Source organism: Lates calcarifer, linkage group LG11 (genome assembly GCF_001640805.2).
Source record: "Lates calcarifer isolate ASB-BC8 linkage group LG11, TLL_Latcal_v3, whole genome shotgun sequence".
Classification (NCBI taxonomy): Eukaryota; Metazoa; Chordata; class Actinopteri; family Centropomidae; genus Lates; species Lates calcarifer.
The window spans coordinates 10,840,867-10,855,112 of record NC_066843.1 but is presented as its reverse complement, the minus strand read 5'-3'; the positions used below and the strand labels follow the sequence as shown (position 1 = coordinate 10,855,112).

General features: G+C 43.2%; 1 protein-coding gene across 2 annotated transcripts; it reads left to right on the top strand.

Annotated features, from left to right (window-relative positions):
- Nucleotides 1-5,562: 5,562 nt before the first annotated feature.
- Nucleotides 5,563-11,640, top strand: proza (protein Z, vitamin K-dependent plasma glycoprotein a). 2 transcript variants are annotated; one of them, XM_018680879.2, is made up of 9 exons: nucleotides 5,563-5,738; nucleotides 8,051-8,196; nucleotides 8,486-8,646; nucleotides 8,793-8,817; nucleotides 8,906-9,019; nucleotides 9,120-9,254; nucleotides 9,342-9,457; nucleotides 9,553-9,670; nucleotides 10,614-11,640. In XM_018680879.2, the coding sequence occupies exons 2-9, from the start codon at nucleotides 8,118-8,120 to the stop codon at nucleotides 11,147-11,149; spliced, it is 1,284 nt and encodes a 427-aa protein (XP_018536395.1). In that variant the 5' UTR covers nucleotides 5,563-5,738; nucleotides 8,051-8,117; the 3' UTR covers nucleotides 11,150-11,640. The 2 variants fall into 2 exon arrangements, with proteins under 2 accessions (XP_018536395.1, XP_018536394.1); XM_018680878.2 differs by having other exon boundaries at nucleotides 5,564-5,742.
- Nucleotides 11,641-14,246: the final 2,606 nt, after the last annotated feature.

Here is a 14,246-nt window from a genome sequence, read left to right as displayed (position 1 = left end):
CTGTGAAAAAGGACAGTGTGTTTGCCCTTGTCATGTTGTTTTCATCTGTCAGTGTGTTTGTCTCTGTATTGCCCAGTATCTTCATTCACTGACTTGACTGTTGCTTTTGACCATTTGTCCACAAATGAGCGCACGAGCATTTGAATCGAAACAAGCGTCCACAAGTGTATTTGCATATCATGAAAATAACATACAGTATAAATATATGTGATTGGACACGTGTAGGTGTGTGTGTAGGGGTGTGTGTGTGTGGGAGTGGGGGTTGGGACTCAATCTCATTTGCCATGCAGTGTGAACTGTCTGAATCTCTAGCTAAGATGTGCTAATGAGCACAAGGCTGACACTGAAAAGCACAATTATTCCTTCTTAAGACACACTCCAGCTTTCTGGTTTATCACTTGCTTTGATGCCGACAGCAGGCCAGTGACAGACAATTATTATCTTTATAGATTCATCTGTCAGTCTTAACAAATTCAGCTTTTCGTTGTTTAGGCTAGAAAATGTAATTTCTGATCCAAAGAACACAGTTTGTAGACCATCATAAGCGCAACAGTCCACTGCTTTCTCCACCCTAATGAAGGGCGCGCGCAAAGTAGCTGAAAACGTTTGGGAAGTACATGCACAATATTGAAATGCAAAGTGGGAGCTGTTTATTAATTTGCTCTTGAAAGTAACGTCTCAAAATTGCTTATTCAGCAGTAAAAAACAAATGTAAAAAATCAATGTCTAATAATATGAAATGAAGAAAAACAAGCGACTCAACAACCTGTTGCAAACAAACAATATTTGATATTTCTCCTTATTTTTCTCACTACCATGCCAACACTTGTTGACAGAAAATTTAAATTAAGTCTGCCCCATGTAAATACAGTTTTGAGGTACTTCAGTTATTTCCATTTTATCCCACTTTATACAGCTACTCCACTACATCTGAAAGGGAAATGCTGCATTCATAACCTTTATATGACAGCTAAAATTACAGCACAGATTAAGATTTGTACACACAAAATATATGATCATTGTATAAAACATGATGCACTGTCACACATTAAACAACCATACATATAAAGTAGTTCAAATCAGCTTATCCAGCATTAAGGTACAGCATTAAAATGCTGCTCATACATTAATTCAACAGTAGTTATTCAATAATAATTGATATTTCATAATGATAATTAAGCCGTTTTCTGCTTAATTCATTTGGACACTTAAAGTTCATTTTGCTTGTGTACATGTACATTATTTTACATATTTTGGATTACTTGTATTGCTAGTTTTAGCTCAGCAAATTATCTAAATGCTTCTTCCACTACTGATTTATAGCCATAATTTGGAAGAAAGACCACACCTGAACTACTGACGAGTTTTTTTCTTCCCAAAAACTTCTTTCTGTGCCCTTCTTCTTTCTCAGTATGGGAAAATTGTGGATATTATTCAGGAGAAACTTTCAAGCCATGGGGAGTATTGTGCTTTTTACAGTATGTAGTCAGCACTGTGAATATATAGTATTCATTATTCTCACTATGAATGATTTATAGACTCCTTTGGGCTCATAGGAGCTGCTATACGTGCTGAAAGCAGACATCAGAGCAGCTCTGGCATGAGCACAGTGAAACATCATGTCCATTTAGAGAGCTGACAGCTGTGTCTCTGCTCTCTCTGTGCCTCTTCAGCACAATCTGGGCCTACGCCACCAGATCCACAGGTCTGAGCAAACAGAGCCAGTCTGAGATAGATACTTCACATCATCTAAAAGGTAGCCCATGCAGCTGCGACAAGGACCTGAGGGCGGACAAGCTTAAAGAGTTATAACACCGAGAAAGAGAGAAAGACAGAGGTTTCTGAGGAAGAAAAGAACCCATGAGTCACCGAGCTTGTGGTAAATGTAAGATCACAAAAGAGAATCAGGAGCATCTAAACACCTGTTTGGAGCTTCAATTACACCATCTTCTGCCCATCAGATAGAGGGCACTGGAAGGAATGGTTAATTAATTAGAATGCTCAACAATGGCTGACCCGTTTCTGCAGAGTTCCACTTGAATCAGATGTAGGAAAGTGAAGTGGGAAGGAGAGAGGATATAGGTGAGAAGAGTGAAAAGGAGCAATCGCATGCTCTTAATTCTTTTCTCCCACATGTGAACAAATGAGCTGCGGGGGACGCAGGGAGGGGAGCGCCACGATTAAGTGTTAAATAAAATATGGCCTGCTGACGTGAATTGATCACGGAGAAATGTGGGACAGAGGAAGGTGATTCTTCAAGAGTAGCTAGCGTAGCTGTGAAAGACCCCCACAGGGGTTGCGCCTGCCTGCTCTCCAGTACTTAATACAACATCATCATTGGTCCTTGTCACACAAACTCGATTACGTGCAATCTTCTGGCGCTTTGATATAAGCGTGATTGTGTTGTGTGTGGGTTGTTGTTTGCAGCTGGATTCAATATAGGACAACAAATATTATACATGTGTGTGAGAGTATTTTTGATCTGTAACTATAATGTGGTGTTACTCCTCAAAACCAAACCAGGGCAGGTTATGGTTGTTATGTATCGTGGTCACACTTCCACCTGACCTCATTACTTCCTGCTGTGATATGTGCTGTATGAGGTCAGAGTTAAGGAAGGTCTATGCAGGTTATTAAAGTTACTGTGTTTGTGTGTTTTTGTGAGCATGTGAGCGTGTGTGTGTGTGTGTGTTATTAATCCATTACATCATCATTACACACATTGTCTGGGGACCTCACACTGTCAGGTCCTCAATGAACTGAACTATCACATGGGGACATGTGCAAACGAACAAAACCAAACAAGTGTTATTGCTTCAAATAGCACAGAAACGTTAGTTGGTTTGTATGCCGTGTTAACATTTGTGGTTTGTTAATGGGCAGGATAAAGTTGATCTATGTGGCTTTGAAGCTGTTTAATTGGGTTTGATCCTTGCCTATGACAATTACCACTGTACTACACTTGGATGTAACAGAGGACTGGCAACGTATTGGGGAACAATACTAATGATTGAGTTACACTAAATCAGAGCTAGTTCGTACAAAGTTCTGTCCAATCAATGGTGTTTATAGTTGTTCTGAATGACCACACTCACAGCCGGCCTGCAGAAATGGTTGAAACCAGACTGACCCAATCCGAATGTCGGAAAGGTGCGACGGTTCGGGGGCCTCCGAAGCTACTCGACCATCCAACAAGCACTTCTAAAGAACCATACTGGCAGCTTGAGGGCTGTATTATGACTTTTCAGTACTAGTTCTTAAAATGTGCCGTCCAACCATGTCGGAAATCACTTGTGGTTATAGCTGTTCCAAACAGCCACACATGGAAAGCCAAGTGACAGCTGTCATGGGCTTGTGGGGGATTGATAATGTTTAAAAACAGGAATAATAGAAAACAATTCCCAAAGTCATCAGGATTCATCCCATAGGGACTACAGATGTCTATAATCACTTTCATGGGTAATCCATCCCATAGTTTTTAAGACAATTCAATACCAAAGTGTTGGGCCAATGGACTGACAGACACTGCCATCCTAAGTGCTGCGCTGCTAGCACTGCTAGCATTGCTAAAAAGTAGAAACGTGATGAAATGCAGAGGAGCGTAATCAAGACTCCCAACGAGCAGGGAGTCCCGGGGATTTCGTTTCCAGGCTGTTAAATCCATCAGAAACTTGTCAAGTATCAGGTGGCATTAATTATGGATGCCTTCTGTGATGGCTGCGCTGTTTGTTTAGTGCGCCTGTAAAATTGGATCCCGGATTTGAAGAGGAATGGGTCAGCGAGGTCACACGTGAGCGCTGCGCTGCTCTTTCTTTCCTGCTCCCCTCCAATTCAAAGCCGGCACTCGAAGAATAATGAGAGGAGAGAGAGGGTGAGAGACAGTACAAGAGCGGGATATTGAATAAAACATAACTGACAGAAAAAGATGGATGGATGATTGGGGGAGCTTTCCACTACTACTGCTTGCAAGCCAGCTCACGTGCACAGAGTCAACATACAGCACATGTATGAACTCAACAATAACTTCGGGTTTCACCTCAGACCGCACACAATCGCAAGGGAAATTACCACAATCCTAATAATTTACACATCTAACTGCTGCTCTGCAGGCCAGGGCAGGCTGTCCCCCACACTCCCCCCACCTATGGGTAAGTCTCCCCGGACTGGGCAGGTCCAGCTCTTGCCCCTGTTCAGCACCGGGGACCAGCTGGTCTGAGCAGGTTCTTATAATGCCTGCCTGTTATTAGACTTGGGAAATGGAGACAGTTAACACGGCTGCAGCTGAGACTAATGCCCCACAGCCCTGTCTGCAAATTACATTGCTCTCACAAACAATCCCACTGAAATAAAACCACTGAGGAGCGACTTTGGTTTTGGAAAGTGTAGCCTTGATGACCTAGTTGCAGCAGCTCTGATCAGTGTGTGTGTGTGTGTTCATCACTGCTACCACGAATCACTAATAAACTTCGGTATTAAATATGCAATGACTCTAAATACTGGCTCATAACTCTTCCTGGATGATCTGAATGTTTTAGTCCTCTAACTTTTATTTTCGCTGTAGATATGAGCTGTGAGAGTTATTCTTTCTGCACTTTGCCAAAACACTTCACAGCATCTCCACCCTCAGTTTCTCAACAGTTACCATCTGATCTTCCTGTCCACTTTGATTTTTACTTGTCTGCTTTAGCTGATTTATGGAGAGCTCCAATCTGGTCATTGTCTGTTTGCTGTTGTCTAGACTGCTGTGTGTTTGTTTGCATTTAGGCTTCTCTTATTGATCACAACAGGCAGCATCCCATTTTCTTTGATCGAGTGTGCACATCAGAGGAGTTCTTGATTGCCATCACACAGCTGAGGAAAATAGCAGGCCTACGTTTGTATGTGTCACTTAACAGTGATTTTCCAGCTAGATTCCAGCTGCATATATTACAGCACACAGACACATGTTAAACCCAGGTCCCTGCTAGTTTTCACACACAACAGTGGTTGAGAGCAGTTCAACCAAAAGACTGTTGCTTATGATTGAGGAGGTCAAAGTGCCCAGTACTTGATAAGAGAAAGCAAAAATTACACTAAAGCCACAAAAATATTGCACAAATTTGTGTAACATGTATTCCCCCTGTTTTTCTTCTCCCTCTATCTGGTGATCCCCAGTGAACCTCTTTGGCAGTCCCAAACCAAAAGTTGAGACCCACTGAAAGCAGGAATGTCAACAATAACATCTGCAAATTATTATTCAAACACATGAATTATATTTGGGATGAATTAAGTGCTATCTTATCGTAGCCTAGTTTATGTTTCCTGACCCTGGTGTTGTTTTAGTTGATTTCTGTCTGTCTGACGTTTTTATTCATTACTTTAACATCATGGCCGTATAAATTCAACCTTGTGTGTCTTGCAGGCTCTTGATAACAAACTGTTGGGAGTCCCAGTGTGTCTGATCCTGCAGGCCAACATACTGTACTGCACAGTAAGCTCTGTCTTACAGCGCTCTCGGGTGGTTCACCGTTGTAATTACACCCATCAAAAGACGTAAACACACACACACACACACACACACAGAGAGAGAGAGAGAGAGAGAGAGAAAGAGAGGGAGGGTGAGGAGACTGGGCAGGCTTGGATGTAATCATCGGCCGTTATTTTGGATCGACAGGCCCGATCCGTCCAGGAAGCTGCGTAGTGTTTCGGGACCAGGAAAGGGATCAGGCCGGATTGGTATTTTGATTCTATTCGGAGCGGTAGGTAGGTACCGAACATCACTGCTACTACTTCTGCTGCTGTTATTATTATTTCGTACCGTTACACAGACTCATGTGTCTCTGTCGAGGAGATCCGCCCTGAAAACACTGACGGATCTGATGCCATTTAAATGTTTTTGTACATGTAACATTGTAGCAGTTTGTAGAAACGCAGCATCGCGTTTATTACGGCAGCACACGAGATGCGTTACAGCTGATCTGGCTCCACCTTTGTTTTGTTTCACATGAGCTAATGCTATCTGGATGCCAAAAGCTATACAGCCAGAGAGCATGAGCTTCCTTAAACTTAAAATAAACACACTGAGCTCCAGTGAGCTGGCTACCAATGCAGAAAACGTAAACTATATTATTTAAGGGCCAGAGAGTGTTTGTTTACAATCAGGTAAACAGATAGGGTCTGTAAGGCCCACTGATGCTACTACTACAACACTGATCTGGAGAAAAACTGCACCATCACTGATGGCACAACACAATGAAGTCATTTACTGGATCAATACTAATCAATTATTTACAAACAAAAAACTGAATAAGAATGTGGTCCCACTTGGACACCACTCTCTGACATGGCACCATTTATAGAGGGTTTATAATAGTTTCATTAGAGATCAATTATCATTATTAACTGAGCAACCTTTGAGTTGCCAGATTATGGGAAATCCTCTACCAGCACCACATCTTGCTTGTCTCTTTTGCCCTTTAATTCATTAGGGAGATCTCACCAATGGACACCCGGACCAAATACATTTATAAACTGTTTATTAGCATTTTTCCCATTTGTAGACTCAATGGATTGGGTAGAACCCATTATTTAATAAGCACAAATATCGGCGCTTGTGCTTGCACGTCGGAAACTTTGTGGAAAACTGACATTTTATCCTGTTTTAGGCCACTTCTGCTAATCTTACAGATCCCAGCACAATAACCACTCTAGGGAAACCTTTCTGTGAATCTAACAGGTTTAATATTACCATGCCCTGCGAGGACTGCTTAAAAGCAAAAAGAGTCATTATGTACCTCAGGGAAGAGATCCGACGGCTCTCAGAGAAGTAGCTCCAATTGATGCCATGGTTCAGACTGCTGATGGCCCCGTGGTCGAAGATGCCGCTTCCCATGAAGACCCGGGCACCTGCTCCAGCTGGGACAACTTCTGTTGCGATGGCTGGCTGACCAAATTCCGGTTATCCAACGGCGAAACAGCTCTGTGGTCCCGGGTAAAAAAAATGGATCCATTCTACTCTTCACATGAAGAGTGCTCTGCGTCGAACCGGCTTCCTCCCCGGCGCCCGAGCAGGTTGGTCTGTCCAAGTCCAAATGCCGCTTCCACCGACCAACATCATCAAGCTCAGTCAAAGTTTGAACCCGACATCGCTGTCACTCAGCCCCGCCCCCCGACACTACCCTGATCATTGGAGTTTCAGCAGGATTCTTAGCCTCCATACCTGGCTCCAGTCTATCTACAGAAGGGACGGCCTTCACTTGAATATGCGAGCCAGTCGCGTGCTGGCACGCTGTTTTATCTTCGACTAGTGACTGACTCTTTGCACTTCACACGTGCCTACCTGAACTCTCTTCTTCTGCTACGCCCACAACAAAGGCTGTCACACCATAGCTCCCCCTTGCGGAAGTCCCTCTACAAAATAACACTATAAATGACAGAAATATTTAAGGAAGGGTAAGACGCTGGTAGAGAGATCTCATGTTGAGGTTCTTTAATCTTTTTTCCTGATTCTATGTCTGCAAAGACTTGTAGGATCCCTATATCACCACAACAGCTGTGGATACAGACTTGGTTCAGACATGTGACTATAGCTCCAAAGGGTTTCCCACACAAAAGGTGCCTAAGGTCTATGTTTGTGCCTGTGTAACCCTGGGTTGATATCTCATTCTGACCTTTTTCGATGTAAAGTCTTAAGATTTACCTCTTTAGAGGAGACCGCGGTTACAACTGTAATCAAAAGGGTTGAAAATAGTAACATTTTTACTTTGACATCCAATAAAAAGGTAATACAAACAGCTTCCATGACACATCCTTGCAGCAGAGAGTTCCCCTAATAATCCAATTTGATCGACCTCATAAACAAGTGAGCCAGCTTCTGCCAAAAAGAGGCAATAATTTTTATTCTTCATAAGTAAGTGTCTTAATTTGTTTGTGCTGCATGCACAGCCATAATTTAACATTACAACCTTTAAGATATTAACTAACTGCCTTTTCTCAGCTTCCTTCATTTCATTTTCTCGCACAAATCATCCTGTTCATCATGTCTGTAATCTGCTTGTTTTTTTTTTTCTAGGAGTACACATTGATCCCTAACGCACTGACAACTTGACTCAGATCTGGGTCACGCCTTCAGTGTCATCATGGGCTCCTCCACCACATCTGCCGCTCTGTTGTGTCTTCTGGCTGGGGTCGTGGCAGCCATTCAGACCCCCCAGTCAGGTGAGAGGGCTGGCATGGAGCCAGATGAGACTGCAGAGCTCAGAAACAAATGGTGTAGTCTGAGATGTAGGGAGTGGAAAAAGAGGTGGGCAATTAAAGGAGGTCAAGATGGCAGCCTGCTGAGTATGACATGTCAGCCTAGCCTCTGCGTAAGAAAAGAATAATAAGTATTCAGATTCAGGGAGCCTTACAAAACAGGTGCTGAATTCTGCTTGTCACTGAATCAGTGTAGGTAAATAGGTTCAATCTGTTGTGCATGAACCAGCTGAGACATTAACTGTTCCTCCAGTGTTCTTGGATAAGCAGCAGGCGAGCACGGTGATCTCCCGTCAGAAGAGGAATGTCGACGGCAGTAACCCTCTCCGGGCCTCCACCCTGGAGCAGGCTTGCATGGAGAAGGTGTGCACCTACGAGGAGGCCAGAAAGTTCTTCCAGGACTCGTACCGCACGGTGAGCTCCAGGATTTCACTGTGAAGTTCTTGTTTATTACCTCCCACTGTCTGCCTCTTGTTTCATGAATGCATTGTATAAATGACAGAGAAAGCCCCACTGTGCGCCTTCAACTGTGCACTTACCGTGTATAATTTCTCTCGCAGGATATCTTCTGGTCTGTCTACATTGGTAAGTGCTGTGTTAAAATGATTTTCCATCACTGCACAGTCATTAGCAGTGCATTAGATCTCCTCATAGACTTGACGTCTGTGTTTAGACGGAGACCAGTGTGTGGGGAACCCCTGCAAGAATGGAGCCCTGTGCTCAGACAGCGTGGGAGGCTACGACTGCGTCTGCAAGTCAGGTTTCACAGGGGTCCACTGTGAGAAAGGTGAGGAGGAGATGCCAGAAAGTCACATGTGATCATCATTGTTTCTTTATCTGAGGTGTGAGCACTGCAACCCTCCCCTCTCTGTTTTTCCTCGGCACAGACCAGACCCTGTGCGTCTTCGAAAAGGACAAAGGCTGCTCCCAGTTCTGTAAACCAGGCTACACGTCCTACCAGTGTTCTTGCGCCCGTGGATGGAAGCTCAGTCGGACAGATAAGGATAAGTGCGAGCCTGCAGGTATGTCAAGTTTCCAGTGTTAAGAGAGAAGGAGAAACAATCAAGCGACAGAAAAGTAATCATGACTGTTTCACATTCCCCTCTCAGTTCCATTCCCCTGCGGCAAGGTGAGCAGTCTGAGTCGGTGGAATGACAGACTGCTCAGCAACAGCCGCAGCAACTTTGAGGGTCTTGCCTGCACTTCTACAGAGTGTCCCTGGCAGGTAGGAACACACACACTCGCACACTGTGACATATTAAAGATACTCCAACAGCAATGCAGGGTCTTATTGTCACATATTCATTGTGTTGTTTGCAGGCTCTCCTGAAAACTTCAGTATCAGCGGGTTTCTGCAGCGGAGTGATTCTGAAGGAGAATCTGGTCTTGACTTCAGCTCAGTGCGCCAACAAACACGACAACTTCCAAGTGGTCGTTGGTGAGTAGACGAAACACATAATCGCACCTTTGCAACTACAAGCAACAACAATAACAGATTGAAAGCAAATATAAAAGTTACTTGACTACTTACTAATGTAACATGAGACATTTTCCATTCCCAAAGCAAAGAAGGTGGATAGAGTGCAGTCAGGTATAGGTGCAGAACAAAAGCAGTGGACAAAGGAAAAGGAGAGGTAGAACAGATGGAGACGTACCATTAAAGAGGAGATGAAGGAGATGACATTTTGTATTTATCGTCATATATAAATAAAGGCTCTTATATCTAATTCCTTATTTAAATCATGGGTTGACAGTAGTCACTCTATCTATTCAAAATGTATCTCGTTGAGACTTTGAAACTTTCTTAATGCCAGTGTGCCTAACGCAGCTATTGGTGTCTATATGGCCCACGTGTTTGAAATGAGGATTTCATATTTGATTATTGTATTACATAATTACATAAATACATAATAGTTTCACAGGATATAATTTAGTTCAGTTCAACTAAACAACAAGGATTTATAATATATATATATATATATATTGGCCACATTTTGATAAAACTGACCATGAGAACAAGTTTTAACTTTTACAGAAAGGCAGCCTCTTCTATTTCAGAGCTGTAAATATTTTTGAGCTGATCTGTGCTAAAATCCAATTTTACTAGATATTTTAAAACCATAATTAATCTCTTTATATAATTGACTGGCCTATTTCCAAAATGTAATTTAAAAATTTCACTTCTGAGAAGCAGCAACCAGCAAATATTTGGCATTTTTGCTCAAGAAATTACTAAACTGATTATCTATCAAAATAGTTGCAGAGTAATTTTGTTTTGATCAACCAATCGATAAATCAACCAATCATTGCAGCTCTATATATGTGTGTGTGAGCATGAGCTTGAGAAACACCATCATCCTGAATGTCTTCTCTTACCTCAGGCAAGCGCAACATCAACAATGATGATGGACAGCAGACGCTCTACGTAAAATTAGTTCATGTCCACCCACGCTACGTGGAGGGTCGTCCTGAAAATGACCTGGCTCTGATTGAGCTCCGCGACCGCATCACCTTTAAGAGAGAGGTGACTGCTGCCTGTCTGCCAGAGAGAGACTTTGCCGAGAGCATCTTGATGACAGGAGAGCTCCCTGCCATCATCACTGGCTGGAAAGAACCCACAGGTACATCTGCTCTCCAGGGTCAGCTCACCCTTAACCAGCTGGCGTACAAAGGGTTGCCTCAGTGCCTGGAGACTCACCCCAACCTGCTGACCAATAAAATGGGCTGCACCGCTCCTCGCACCAATGCCGATTGCAGCATGGGCTCCGGCAGCCCCTTGCTTACCCTGCACAGGGAGGTGTTCTTCCTCACAGGGGTGGTGAGCCAGCCGGCAGGGGCCGATTGTGGCAACGGCTACATCTTCCAGAAAGTGTCACGCTACCTCGGTTGGCTACAGCCGCTCATGGGCTCTCGTTAGATGGAGTAGTTAGGGAGTACATGAAGGTTACAGATTTAAGATAATGCAGGTGAGTCTATACATAATAATAAAAACAGGGAATCAGCTGAACATTTCCATGTGCGCACTTCTAGCTCATTGTTTCATTCATCTTGCCTTTCTGTCTTTTAATAATACCCATCTCCTGATGGAAAAACTACCATAACAACACACTGTATAGTCTCAGCTGCTATCTCTGTCTGTGCACTTCCCCATTTATCCACAAGATGGCTCTCTGTTAACATAAACAGAGAAGCACTTACTGTATGCTATATGTGTCTACCATCCATAGGGCCAAACATAGCAGGAAGAGATTAAATTAATTATTCAGCATGTGTTTTGTGATGTGGACATAACTTTTAATAACCTTTAAGTGATGTTATTTTTAGCGACTACTGTACTGGTTGACATGCACCTTGTAACATTTCTGGTAATCACTGTTCTATGAATGTAATAAACCCCACCACACCTGACATGAGTACTGTTGTTGTTTTTGGGTGAAGTATAGTTCAGCTATTTTCTGGAATTGTACCTGAACATACTGAAATACCATAATATCATTAGTCTGACATATGTAGGGTGTAGATGAGAGCTATTGTATTTCCAATTTTTACCTTTGATGATAAGCTTATCTTGTTTTTGATTGTTTTCAACAATCCCAGACTACACCTACTATATCTTTAGTACATACATCATCTCCATGAAACTAACAAAGACATCAAATGAATTAATAACTACCACACCATGTAAAGTAATACCAGAAAATAGCGACAAATGAGGCATGTAAACTTTGAACAGTAGAGGAAACAAAACAACAAGTGTGCATAATTAAGTCTGGACCAGAAGGGTGGGCCAACTGACCAATCAGCATGGCTATAGATAAAGATGAGAACAAAAACAGTATTGAAACACAGGTAAAAACAGCCAAAAGTAAGTGAACACGCATGTTTGAAAACTGAAAGTCTTGGAGTTAGAATTAGGAAATAGAAGTGATAGATTTGAGTGAATAAGAAAGGTCATTCCAGTCTGATGATGCTGTAAATGTAATGGTTGTTTGTGTTTATACCAGTCACATGTATCTTCATGCAAACTTTCAAGCGCAAAGAGAAAACCATCAAATCTACAGTTCTCATAATTTTTTTGCAGCCATGCATATCGAATGAAAAAAGTGCAGTATAGCTCTAAACTGGTCATATATCCCCAGTTTGTCCCACGCAGATGATATTCGCTTGCCCTCACTGTCACATACCCCTGTGTTGTCTGGCAACATTTTCCCACAGACACTCGCACTCCGCAGTTTTCTCACAGCCTCCCTAGTGAACAAGGCCAGGACCATGTCATGCAGGGAGAGAAAAGGAGAGGCAGAAGAATGGGCATGAGAGAGAGAGTTAAGAGACGCCACATAACAAAAAACCTGGCCTGCCACTTTTGATCGGGCGCTTGAAAAGGACAGCTCTGAAAGCTGGGGCCCACGTTGGCTGTTGCCATGGTGCTCACCTAGGAGATGGCTCCTTACACCCAAAAATGGCTCTGCTCCTTTACTGGGCCGTCCAGTAGAGATTAATTTGAGTGGAGTTCCTTCCTGAGTCTGGTCCTGCTCTCTGGTCCTGCCAGCTCCATTTATATGCTCAGGCTTATGTATACAAACACACTCCAAGCGAGGCTCAGCTTAACTTAAGCTTCATCGACACTGAGATGCTGAATTCATGCTAAATGTATCACTTATATCATGTAAATATCAAACTGCATGGCTTTCATTTCATTTCCTGATACAAGCCTAAAATCTGAGCTAATGGGGAGATGAGCGCATGACATGGATGCTGAGAGGGAAAAAATAGCAGGAGACAGGAAAAGGAGGCCGAGTGAGAGATGTTTGACAGGCTGAGGAAACAAAGGGCTGGGATGAAGAAATGGAAAATGGCTTACAGATGAAGAACAGGGACAAACCAAGAGACCTGGGATTTGTGATGTTGACACAGAGGAGAAATCAGGTATTGTGCGGACAGATTGATGGACCTGCAGTATATTAGACATGAATGAAAAGGCCTCAGAGAGACACATTAGCAAGGCCATTACTGATGGAGGGAAGTGAAAGCACTCAATGTCAAAGCTTTCACTCTGTTCAAATCAGATGTTACGATCACTGGGCAAGACTGCTGCAAAGTGTTGCTATCGTTGAATTTTACTGTAATGTGTTGCTACATCTGGCCACTGCCCTACTTAATCAATAATCCTTTACTCTCCCCAAACCCCAAATATTAGTTGCATGCTGTGACCTCAAATCCTTCCTCCTGTGTGTGTGTGTGTGTGTGTGTGTGTGTGTGTGCCTGCACCCTTGCATGTATATGCATGGTATATACATTCTTATTTGTGGCCCCTGAGTCAGGGGGGTGCAAAATCAAATGACAGACTTTTTAAGGGATTATCTGTCTGTGTGGTGTCTGATTCCATGCAGGGGGTTAGCTGGATGTCTGAGCGTTGAAGGCAGATTGACTGAGTTAAAATCTGACTGGCTATGTGTGTGTGTAATGAACGCTCTGCTATCTGTGAAGGCATGCCTATGATCTTGTCCAGTAATCCCCCTTTCCAAAATCCATGTCCCCAATCTCTTCTCCTTTCAGGACTCCGCAGACATGGGGCTCTGCAGTTAGATGGGGAGGGAACGCTTCACCCCTCCTCTCCCCTTTATTCCTACTCTACCCCACCCCATCTCAAACTCTGCTCTGATGCCAGACAGGGCAGCTTCCACTTGGTTGGGTAATTGTGCGGGAGGGTGGAGGTAACACAGGACCACGAGAAGCTAAGGCCTAAGCAGGGAAGAGAGTGGCTGAGGGAGAAAGAGAAAGACAGGCTGTGGACTTTAATATAACTCAGCTGTAGTCTAATTTACTCTGATATTAGTGTTTTTAGCATGACTAAGAATTTACAGCCATGCTAGCAGCTCTGTGAGGTTGTACTTAGCAGTGATGGTGCTTTGGGCTAAATGTTGTCATCAGCATGCTAACATGCACACAGTGATGCTAACAATGCAAACACGCTGATGTTTAGCAGGTGTAATGTTCGTTTTTAACATCTTAGT

Bases quoted from the DNA above. Each gene is read 5' to 3' on its own strand.
- proza (XM_018680879.2), top strand. From the start codon at position 8,118: ATGGGCTCCTCCACCACATCTGCCGCTCTGTTGTGTCTTCTGGCTGGG. The intron at 8,818-8,905 runs GTAAGTGCTGTG...GTCTGTGTTTAG, and splicing joins CTTCTGGTCTGTCTACATTG to ACGGAGACCAGTGTGTGGGG. The intron at 9,458-9,552 runs GTAGGAACACAC...TGTTGTTTGCAG, and splicing joins CTACAGAGTGTCCCTGGCAG to GCTCTCCTGAAAACTTCAGT.